The sequence below is a fragment of the Ooceraea biroi genome, chromosome 5 (assembly GCF_003672135.1).
Source record: "Ooceraea biroi isolate clonal line C1 chromosome 5, Obir_v5.4, whole genome shotgun sequence".
Lineage (NCBI taxonomy): Eukaryota > Metazoa > Arthropoda > Insecta > Hymenoptera > Formicidae > Ooceraea > Ooceraea biroi.
In genome coordinates this window covers 8,609,597-8,621,260 of record NC_039510.1, presented here as the reverse complement: position 1 = coordinate 8,621,260, position 11,664 = coordinate 8,609,597, and the positions used below count along the sequence as shown (strand labels likewise).

The 11,664-nt window shown below is 35.4% G+C and overlaps 2 protein-coding genes and 1 long non-coding RNA gene across 5 annotated transcripts in view; 2 read left to right on the top strand and 1 right to left on the bottom strand.

Moving 5' to 3' along the window:
- Positions 1-247: 247 nt before the first annotated feature.
- On the bottom strand, positions 248-2,815 carry LOC105280887. The gene is made up of 2 exons (XR_894197.2): positions 1,398-2,815; positions 248-1,037 (listed from the first exon to the last, which is right to left on the bottom strand). It is a non-coding gene; the product is annotated as an uncharacterized LOC105280887 (long non-coding RNA).
- A 3,085-nt stretch (positions 2,816-5,900) lies between these two features.
- LOC105280888 (THAP domain-containing protein 1) lies at positions 5,901-9,353 on the top strand. 2 transcript variants are annotated; one of them, XM_020032153.2, is made up of 4 exons: positions 5,902-6,077; positions 6,166-6,858; positions 7,309-7,496; positions 7,564-9,353. In XM_020032153.2, exons 1-4 carry the CDS (start codon positions 6,013-6,015, stop codon positions 7,638-7,640), a joined length of 1,023 nt encoding a protein of 340 aa, XP_019887712.2. In that variant the 5' UTR covers positions 5,902-6,012; the 3' UTR covers positions 7,641-9,353. The 2 variants fall into 2 exon arrangements, with proteins under 2 accessions (XP_011340053.3, XP_019887712.2); XM_011341751.3 differs by having other exon boundaries at positions 5,901-6,077; positions 7,309-9,353.
- A 134-nt stretch (positions 9,354-9,487) lies between these two features.
- LOC105275142 (molybdenum cofactor sulfurase 2) overlaps positions 9,488-11,664 on the top strand; it is a 37,382-nt gene continuing 35,205 nt past the window's right edge. For both annotated transcript variants that reach the window (XM_026969986.1, XM_026969987.1), the window contains exon 1: positions 9,488-9,974. The gene's annotated coding sequence lies outside the window, so the exon portion shown is untranslated. The remainder of the gene's footprint in view (positions 9,975-11,664) is intronic.

Here is an 11,664-nt window from a genome sequence, read left to right as displayed (position 1 = left end):
TCTCCTACCTATCTGCTGGACTCTGCGAAACGCACAGACGCCCTAAAATCTCGCCTATCGCGTCCTAGCTCCATTATTACAGCACCAACGGTGGAATGTAATTTCCGGCACGTCAGCTAGAACTCAGATCGGTCGTTGTCGCTTGTCTCTGTCCATGAAACTGCTGCTATCGCTGAATCCTCGTAATCGTTCTAATCAATATTGCTCGAACGTTAGTAGCGTCAAAAAAAGAGAGAAAACACTGAAGTGACGGTATAAATGTATATAATATAATATAGACGACATATTAATATCTAAACTGTTTGATTTAATACTTGAAAGATTTGCTTAGTCATTTATAGCGTACGAATATATCGATCAAGATAACTACGCAAGATGAATACAAACAAATATTAAGTACTGTATCAAAGCGTCCTACGTTGGATCGTATGTTTATACAGCCCGAATTTTTATGAACAAGATCGCTCGATGCAAAGTATCGCTTTGTAAGCGGCGCGACAATTTGTCACACGCGCTTTTGGCAAAACAGTCTGGGAAGCGTCATAACGTTGAGCTCCGTTACCTGGCTATGATACCTTTAGGGATGGCACACCGGGGACGTCGTCGCGTTATCGAGGGCAACGAGAGGCTGCTATTAATCACTCCTTGTTTGTTAAGCAGCGTACACACCTGCTTCCTTAATATCCTGCCTGTAGTGTATATAACCAGGCAGCCCTCTGCAGCGAGAACATACGCTTTCAAGAGTGTCTCGACCTGGTAGTCGAACACTCACACATACGCACGTCTACAGAACTGAAAGTTTCGACAAAGCCATACACAGAGACACTCGCTTGTACAAGGGAACGCAAGGACATTGTTCCACGTCCGATGCTCAATCGCTCCACAAGTTGTCGTTCGCCGACTAAGGATAATGACGATGCTAGTTCAGATGCGCAATAACGATGCCATTGTAATCTTTTCGATCAATTGATTACCGTGATCACGCTTCTGCCATCGGCACGTGTCTCCAGCAAACTTTGCACGACATAAAGATGCATCTGGAAGCAAATTCATCACGCACAATGCAAAGATGGACATTATACATATATAAGAATCGCAAAATGATCATTTTCACGTTCGCTTTGTTATCTTATCGCATATTCGCATGAGATAGCATGGTAATTAGAATACCGTCACACGAAAAACACAAATAGAAATATAAGCTAGCAACAACGGATTGTTTTTTCTTTTTTTTCATAATAGAGAACAAGAAGGACAAAGAGATGCGGTACACAGCGTCAATATCTGGCAGAAGACTTCACAGAGAGAGAGAGAGAGAGACAGGGGGGAGGGAGAGGGAGAGAGGGTGAGGGTGTGTGTGTGTGTGTGTGTGAGAGAGAGAGAGAGAGAAAGCTTACCGCGGCCATGTAACACCTCGACGATTTTGCGTGTTCTATCTCGTCGACGGAATGCAAGGCGCAACCACCACCGGCAAACAGTTGTAAAGAATTTGCGCACCTAGGCTCGTTGCAGGAGCGCTATCTACCCCTAGCAGCACCCCCGCTAACTACCATTTATCGCGAACCACGTCGCTGCGTAATCAATTCCTTTAGCACGCGGCTCCACGGCTGGAATTTCAAAACTTTTCAGGCTTCCCTCTTCTTCCTTTTTCGTCCGAACATGCTTTGAGCCCCGCCTACGAGTCGTGCCTCTTGACGAGCGGCCATAGGCGAGGAACGGAAAGCTTTCTACGAGATTTCATCAAAGGGGGTATATCAAATGAAGCAGCTCTATCCTCGACTAATTTTCAATCCATCATGTTCGTGTTGACGCATTGCAACAACATTGAATACTTATCGTTGTTATATGTATATCGCATGTGTCATTTTGCCACATACTTATACGTATCTCTACTGCGATTCAAGCTTTCTTCTTTCGACTATTTCTATTAACTTCTATGTATTCGGAATCAGTTTTCTGTCTCAACGACATAGCAAGATGAAACGGAGTTATGCGCTGCAAAATAGAAATAAAAAAATTTGGGAACATTGTCTTTAGCTTGTTTTCGTGCTTGAGGAGCCGATATATTCACGAGTAGGTATTGCACAGACGGAACGGTTGTAGGGAACGGTCGCGGAGATGGTCATTCTCTGCGCGGCCGGCAAGTCCTGGCACCGTAGGGACTCGAATGGGGGTTCGGATTCGGGCTTACCGTTGTGGTCTCATCTCGTTATCAAAGTTACAGTAATGTTTTTTTCTTTTCTTTTTTTTGTTTGAAAGTAAAGATATGAAGCATGAACACAGCTTTGAGATTGGCAATACGGTATCACGTAAAAAAAGTTGAACAATGATATAAGTGGCTCAACTGGGCCACTGACGATCAGAGAGGACAGAAACGAAGGATTGGCTTGATTAATAGGAGGTACATCTGTTACCAGCGAGAGAAAGGGTGGATGATAATAGTTCAGAAAAGGGATAGCTCACGCAGTTAGCATTAATCACCGCAGCACGTCGCGGGTTTGACTGTCAGGTCTCGTGTAATGTTCATTGGCGCAGAAGCAGTCCGTATTTGCACTTAGGATAGGAGGTAGGAAGTATAAGCATAGGAAGAAATTCGCTACCATTATACAAATTTTTGAATATAAAAATGAAGGATATTCTTCAGGAGAAAAAAACAGAAAAAAATCTATAAATGTATTTGCGGCATGTCATACATAGGTACAATATAGCAACATAAATACAACGAATTTTACAGGCAAGTTAAGGGGATCCTGGAGTTGCTAGTGAACTCCTTCGCGCCGTCTGTATTACCGACGGAATGAATAAGTTTTTTTAATAAATCTTTTCATTGATAGCGCAGAATGAAAATTCCTTTTGCACGATGAAAGAAATCCTTTTGCACGATATCAAGGGACTGTATGGTACTCTTGGCCACGCTTTTACAGATGTTATGTACACAAAAGTTTATTGCATATAGAACATTTTTATTACATTTCAGAATTCACTTTTACAAGCTTCCTTACATTCTTTCATTCTGTCCCTTTGTCAATGACTCTTCATTTTGTACGTACAAACTGCACAACTTTTATATTAAGCACATTATTGTACGAGGTTAGGTCACAAGCCGGTAATAAAAATGTACTGTTTAAATTTTGTTTCGTTTTTAACATAAAATTGGAGTCATTGACAAGCATTTCTATTTGTACTGTAATTGTGGAGAAGGATTTGTTGTTTTGTACAACAAATCGAAAGTAATATTGGGAATAAAATTCTTTAATTCCGTCGGTAATGTGCAAATGGCAACACTGTTTCACTAGCCACTTCAGGATCCCCTTAAGTGTACATCATTATCGTGCTCGTGGCATGTGATATATTTACTATAATGCCAGAAACTCTACATTTACTACGTTTACACGAGCGCCCCTAATAGCACAAAATATTTTAAAAGATTTAATATATTTCAAAATATTTTAGAAGTATTCTAGAAAGATTTTTAAAATACGTTTTTTCCAAACTTTGTTAACATAAATTTATAACATATTTTTAAAATATTTTAGAAATATATTTGGACGAAATATTTTATTATAATATTATGAAATATTAATGAAACATTTATATTTAATATTTTTTGTGATAATTTCAAAAAATATTTAAAAAATATATATTAAAATATTTTTTTAATATTTTCGAAAAATGTTGACATAATAGGTTTCAAAACATTTCACAAACTGGATTTAAAAATATTTTTAGAATATTTCTTGCAAATATTTGAATAACACATTTCAAAACGTTTAAGAAACATATTTTTAAAATAAGTAAATAAGATTTTGGGAGCTTTCAAAACTATATTTCGTAATACTCCATATTAGGAGGAAAAGGATAAACTCTGAACTAGCGCAGCTCAGTGCAGGGAGTTCAGCAATAAAGAACAGACCTCATCTGTCGAATGCTTACTAGTTACGATCGATTTAAAACTTTAAAAATTCTTACTTAGTTTAAAAATACTCATGTTTTAAAACTTAAGTGAGAATTAAGCGAATCTCCGGGTCATAAATCTTAAACATTCTTATTGCATTGTTGCAAAGTTATGAGTGAGTGAAAAATCATCAAAAAACGCATCTTACAATGAAAAGAAGATTATACAAAATTTTAAAAAAGTTATTAATGAAAGAAATATATTTGTAACATTTTAAAATATTTTTATTTAAGGGGATCCTGGAGTAACTAGGGAACTTTTTCGCGATGGTGCTGCCATTTACACAAAAAAAATGCTTTTTATAAAAATTTCGCAATTTGTACGCACAAAATTGCGGCGGTTCCAACTCGGGATAAAATAAAGGAATATAAATGAAGCTTTTCGAAGTGACTTTAGAAGCATAATAAAAAAGAAAGGTGTTTATGAAAATCTTGTGCATACTTATACATATATACAAGATTTTCATAAACACCTTTCTTTTTTATTACGCTTCTAAAGTCACTTCGAAAAGCTTCATTTATATTCCTTTATTTTATCCCGAGTTGGAACCGCCGCAATTTTGTGCGTACAAATTGCGAAATTTTTATAAAAAGCATTTTTTGTGTAAATGGCAGCACCATCGCGAAAAAGTTCCCTAGTCACTCCAGGATCCCTTTAGTCCCGCCTCTGATTCACCAAGCGACCGATAGATGGCCAGGCCAGGCGTGACGTTCTCGCAAGAAACATTTGCGTTATCACCTTATAAATAACCAGCCGGAAAACCGATCCAGTGCTCTTTTCTTCTTTTATTGAAACTTTTGAAATCATTATTGCTTGAAGTAATATCTCATTCCAAAAGAGTGAGATTCCACTACACGAAATTTAGAGTAATTCATAAAATATAAAAATCTAGTTTTCAATAAAATGGTTATAAAACGTTACGTTAAAACGTTTATGAAACGGCTTTGAAACCAATGTGTGCTGCCTGGGTTTGTTTCGCGAAAAGATTCGAAAAATAATTTCGCGGTATGACAAAACATTTAGATATATTAACAAAATCTTTTAAAATATCTTACAAATCTTTCACAAATATTGTAAAATCTTTCAATAAAATATTTTATTGAAATCTTTTTCGTGAGTTACATTCGAACTTTTAAAAATATTTTTAAAATATGTTTCATATAATTTCAAAAATATTTTGTCTTTTAAAAAACTATTTGTGCAACATTAAAAAAATGTTTGAATGCTATTAGGGGCTACTTCTGTAGTAACTTACTCGAATTATAGTTGTTGAAATTTGATTATTTCCCTTTGCAAATGTGCGAGATAAGGTATAAATAAATGTGTTCAGTATTTCAATAAACAAAAGAAAATTTATATATATATAATTACGAAAAATATGTAACAATACATTCAAACAGTTTCAAATAATTATATATCAATCACATACAAATAAGCAAGAAAATATACGTGTGAACCTCAAAGTCACAAGAAAAGAAAATACAAAAATAGCCAATGCTTTGTTCAAGCAAAGAATCTCATAAATCAAATTAAAGAAAAATTTCTACTCATCCGATTGATTCCGTGACTTCCGGATATCAGTCGCCTTTTTCGTTTTTCAGATCTGTGCACAAATCCGCCTTAATTCTATATCGGTAAACTATCCGCGCGCCAGTAACTATCCGCCAGTGGATCCACTTATTTGTTCTGTTCGCTCGCTCAGTACGTTCGCTCGCTACAACGGTCGCGTAAGAAAAGGGTCGAATACATCGCTACGCGTCTCGTCGTGCCGCTATTTGTCTATCGATATTTGATGCCCGAATCTTCCCGAGACAATTGGGCAGAATTAGCGCGAAGTTTAAACTAGTTTTCTCAACAATAGTAACTTACCCCGTTTACACGCAGCACAGATGTCTATACTATACTAGATCGCTAACTTGGTCAAAAGAACTGAGGCTGGCCGGATCTCCGGTTTCGGCCATGCACCTGACAGAACATGGTGACAGTGCGTGTGTGTTAGCGCGTACGTGTTGTGTTGCTCGTGTATTTTAGTTTGCTATTGCAAATATAAAATAGCAATGCCGAACAAGTGCTGCATAAAAAATTGTAATAATACAAATGACAAAGGGTATCATTTATTTCAGTACGTAGAATGCATTTATGTTTGTAATAAATAAGTAATTCGATGTTTGTGAAGGTTATGTTGCAATTAAACATTGTAAATATTGTAGATTTCCGATGAAGCGTCCTGATATGTTACAAATATGGATGAACGCAATCAGAAGAGATTTTATACCAAAAAAGAGTCATGTAGTATGTAGTGCTCACTTCTTACCCTCAGATATTTTGCAAAAAGCCAATGCAAGTGGAGTAGTTTTAAAACATCTGGCTGTGCCTTCCATATTTCTAGAGGCACCTGCTTCTAACAATACTCCGATAATATCTAAATGTAATCCTCCGATGGAATCTGAATCTACTCCTACGATGGAATCTGAATGTGATTCTCCGATGGAATCTGAATATAATCCTCCAGTGGAATCTGAATGTAATCCTCCGATGGAATCTGAATGTAATCCTCCGATGAAATCTGACTGTACTCCTCCGATGGAATGTGTTACTCCTGCTATATCTGCTATGACAAATGTGCCTCCAATTGTGTGGAAGAGTATATTGAAATCAAACAAAGATAACACAACAGTTAGTGCTTCAATATCATCGCCGAAAGCACAATCTGCTACTAATAATACAATAAAACTAACTATGCGAAAGCAGAAGACAGTCATGCACAGTTCAGTTTTGAAGTTGAAGCAGCAAATGAGTCCACGGGAACAGCACATGTGGAGAACGATAAAAACATTGAAGCAGAAGCTAAGGAGGAAAGAAGAAAAAATTAATTCATTACAGTATCTATTGACAACTTTACGGTATGAAAACACATTATTCAGTAAATACCAAGTAACAGTTCTATAACTTAGCTATAACTCTCCTCATACCAGTCAAGCTGCAAATGTTTCAAAGTGTTTTCCTTCTCCTTTCTTTCTACAAGAATAAAGATAGAGGGAAGATACTTCACAGGATTTGTAACTTGACCACAGCCATTTAATATATGTTGTTAAGTAATCAACACAATGAAGATGAACAATTAACTCATGTGGAAGTAAGTTTGCACTAAATGTATATGATAAAATGCATTAAGAAATGTTACGATGCCATGCTAAACAGACTGCTTCAATGAAGACAAGGTCAAATGTATATACAGTTTGGTATATACATTTGTATATACAAGAAAAAGGAAAAGGAGAAACATGAAAATATTCAGAAACATGCAATGATATACATTGCAGTAACGTTACTTGAACTTGTATAATTAACAGAGAAAAGAATCTTCTGGGAAGAGATCCCAGTGAAGTTATTAGTACAAATTTTGATGAACGTGTTGACGAAGTATTCAAGAACGAATGGAACAATAGAAACGGAAAGAAGAAAGGTTGCCGATACAGCGATGAAATAAAAAAATTTGCAGTAACTCTACATTTTTATTCGCCGAAGGCCTATAACTATTGTAGGTATATTTCTTACATTGTCGTTGTTATTTATGGGTTTGCAATTAATATGAATGGCATTTTCAGATCGATTCTACATTTGCCACATGAAAGCAGCATCAGAAATTGACTTTTCTCGGTTAATGCGGAACCTGGTTTTCTGACTGAGGTTTTTCAAGAGATATCGAAATTCCCAGAAGGTTCGCGTCATTGCAATTTAGTGTTTGATTCGATGGCGATTCGGAAGCAGGTGCTGTGGAATGCTACATCGGAACAATATGTTGGATTGTGCGATTACGGCAATGGGACATCTATTGAAGCTGCGAACAGTGAAGCCACCGAAGTCCTCGTTTTCATGCTGGTTTCTCTTAGAGGTACATGGAAGTGGCCGGTGGGTTATTTCGTAGACAAAATAAATGCTGTAGTGCAAGCGGAACTGGTAAAAACAGCATTAATATTGTCCCAGCGATCAGGTATCCGGGTATGGAGTGTTACGTGTGACGGAGCTCATGCCAACTATTCAACAATGAATATATTAGGTTGCAATTTATACACGACAAATTATTGTGAATTGAAAAGCACATTTAAACATCCCAGCTCCGATTACGATGTACACTTCGTACCTGATGCTTGCCATAATGTAAAGCTTGCCCGGAACATGTTAGGTGATCTCAAAATTATTAAATCGCCCACTGCACAGATTAATTGGAATCATATAACTAATTTACATACGCTGCAACTCGACCAGAATTAAAAATTTGCAAATAAACTTAGTTCTGCGCATATAAATTTTAAAGCTAATATTATGAAGGTAAAACTCGCAGTACAGACTTTAAGTTCTTCAACTGCTTCTGCTTTGGAATGTTTACAGTTATTTGAAGTTGAAGGCTTTCAAGACTGTGCTGGCACGATAGAATTTATCAAGACCATTGATGAACTGTTCGATTTTTTAAATTCTCGCAACCCTTTCGGAAAGGGGTTAAAATCGCCGATATTTTTACATAACTTAAACTTCTTGCAAGAAAGAATAGAACAAAAAATTGCATATTTATATACTCTAATGGAACCTGATAATAATAAGTTATGTACTGGTAGAAGAAAGGTTTTTATCATAGGGTTTGCAGCTGCTATTAAATCGATATTGCAAATAGCTAAACATATTTTGAGAGAGCCCTGTTTTAAATATCTAATGACATACAGGTTTAGTCAGGATCACTTAGAATTATTTTTTGTTCAAGTGCGACGGCGACACGGTTGGAATAACAACCCCAATGTATTACAATTCAAAGCTGCTATGAAAAGTTTATTGGTTAAAAATTCGATTACAGCGTCAGCGACAGCTAATTGTGGCACATTTGACTCAGACAACGATGTACAATTTAAATTGAGATGGGCGCAGAAAAAAATGTGCAAAATTGGCATGACAACATTAATAGCGCAGACTGCGATATGTATAATGATGGTTTGTTTGATGACGATCAGGATGGAGAACTATATTATAGTATCCCTGGGAATGAAAGTAGTTTTCTGAAAGATAACATTTTATATTATATAGCGGGTTTCATAGTTAAAACAATGATTCGTACATTAACATGTAAAAGCTGCATTGCCAACATTATAAGAAAAGTCAATGATAAGAAACATAATAGTTTGCCGTACACCATATTCGTAGACATAAAACAGAAGGGAGGTTTAATATACGCATCGAATGATGTGTACAAAATTGTCTGTGCCACAGACAGAGTTTCGTCAATCATTAACAAACAGTCAAAATAAGCTACCAAATAAAGATGTATATCGTAAAATCATTTGTCGCATTACACGCAGATATGCATTGGACACAAATGTATTTCCTACTAATAAAGATTGTTACGAAGGATTCGAGTTGGGTATGGATTCACCACACCGCCTACAATTAATAATTATTATTTGTCGCAAATATTTAACGATTCGAATGTATTCACATGCGAATACGTTAAACAAAGACGTCAAAACGTCATAAATCCCGTTAGCAAACGACGAAAGTTATCAAAATTGATATTGTTTCAGAATACATAAGATTGTATTTCTTGTATTATGTAGACAACGTAAACATGTACTTTCCTTTTCGTATACATTTTACAATAAATATATACTTCATATATTTAATATAAATATACTTTACTTTTGATATGTTTATATTGATTTTTATGTTAACCTTTATCATACACAAACAGCATAAAGTTGAAGACTTTTCGCACTTTTCGCACTTGTTGTTTGGTTATATGTATAATCTCACGATGTCACACATACGCGCTAACACACACTGGGTACTCACATACGCACTACCACACACGCACTGTCGCCATGTTCTGTCAGGTGTCATGGACGAAACTGGAGATCGGGCCAGCCTCAGTTTTTTGTACTCCAAAGCCCGTAGTTAGCGATCTAGTATAGTATAGACATCTGTGACACGCAGTGAATTATCGGTTTACCCCGTTTACACGCAGAGAATTATCGTAAGTTACTATAATTCGAGTAAGTTACTACAGAAGTAGCGCTCGTGTAAATGTAGTAATTGACACTTGCATTGGTAGCATGCTGGACCGTGGCATGGCTATAGAGATGAAGTGAAGATAGTCTCGCGACGCACACAATCTATGTGTCGGTGTGCGCACACAGACACGATACGTAGCTTGTAAAAAGAACATTATAATGACACTCGTACACTACCTGGAGAATAGGCCGCGGATTAGAGCAATATTTTTTAAATAACTGATAACGGCGTTTGAAGTTTAATTACTTTCTTTAGATATATATATCTAACAACATTATTTATTTATTTATTATAATATTCCTTGGCGTGGGGTGATATATTTTTCGCAACAAATCATGTTTGTTAATGATTATCTCAATAGTTAATGATCTATCTCAATAGTTTGTGAATTATGAAATCGCTACGTTTCAAGTCTAACAATATGTCGGCGCGTAGTTAGTGAATTAATTTCCAGACGAAGGGAAAAATAACTGCATTATAATAAAACAGTTCAACGATTTGTTGGCGTGCAGTCTAGTAATAATTTGTCCGACTAATAGACATTGCCAGTATCGGGGTATGTATATTAAGTGAATGAAATTTCTGGCGAATAAAATTCTTGTTATTATTTATTTAAATATAGTGTAGTTTGTTCCACCAGGAAAATTCACAGTAACAATTATTTTTTTGACGACACCACTGACAACTTTATTAATTCAAAAAACGACGTTTCGACCAGAATTGGCGTAAACGGGAAATAGCGGAAATGATTTTCATCAAAAGACATCGTAACGCAATCAATCTACAAAAGGACATCGAAAACTTGCCATGTGTTTATGATCTAATACTGAATAATATTTAGGTTTTGTCTCCTCGAACATCACTGGTATGTTAGTCACCATCTCGTACGGACGTACTTTTGTACCAGTCCATCTGTCATCGTTCGATATAATGTAAAATGTCTTTTCTTGGTAGTAAGTTGTCTTTTATTTATTTAGTTTACTTGTAATATTATATAATGTATTTATTATGGTGTTCATTTTAGGATAATGACATTGTAATTATTTAGGATTAATTAAAAACTAGATTAATTAAAGATTAAAGACTATTTTTATTTTGTTATTTTATCAAAATAAAAATAGGAAGATAAAATGAGAAATTAAATAAATAATAACAATTATTTCTTTGACGACACCACTGAAATTAAAGAAATAATTGTTATTATTTATTTAATTTCTCATTTTATCTTCCTATTTTTATTTTGATAAAATAACAAAATAAAAATAAAAATATAAATTTTTTTATTAATTCCTTTTCAAACAATAATATCTGTCTTCCTGAGAATCGCAAACATAAATCCATATGTACGTCTTATATAAATTAATACCCTAAAATTACATTTTTCATGTTAATTTAGCGTTAATTGATAGCATTATTTTTTTCAATATTTCTGAAATGTTGTTAATGTTATATTACAATTTCAATGTCTCTGTAATATCTCTGTTACATTACATTGCAACTTGCAACGTTGTAACATTGTTGCAATATATCTGGAAGGTTCTGTGCTGTATGGGTCACGGTTGTGGGGGTTCCGAAATGACTATACGTCCTTTTACACACGTTAAAGAATTATATTTCGAGTTATTACACAAAAGGCCATTGGCTCGAAAAGC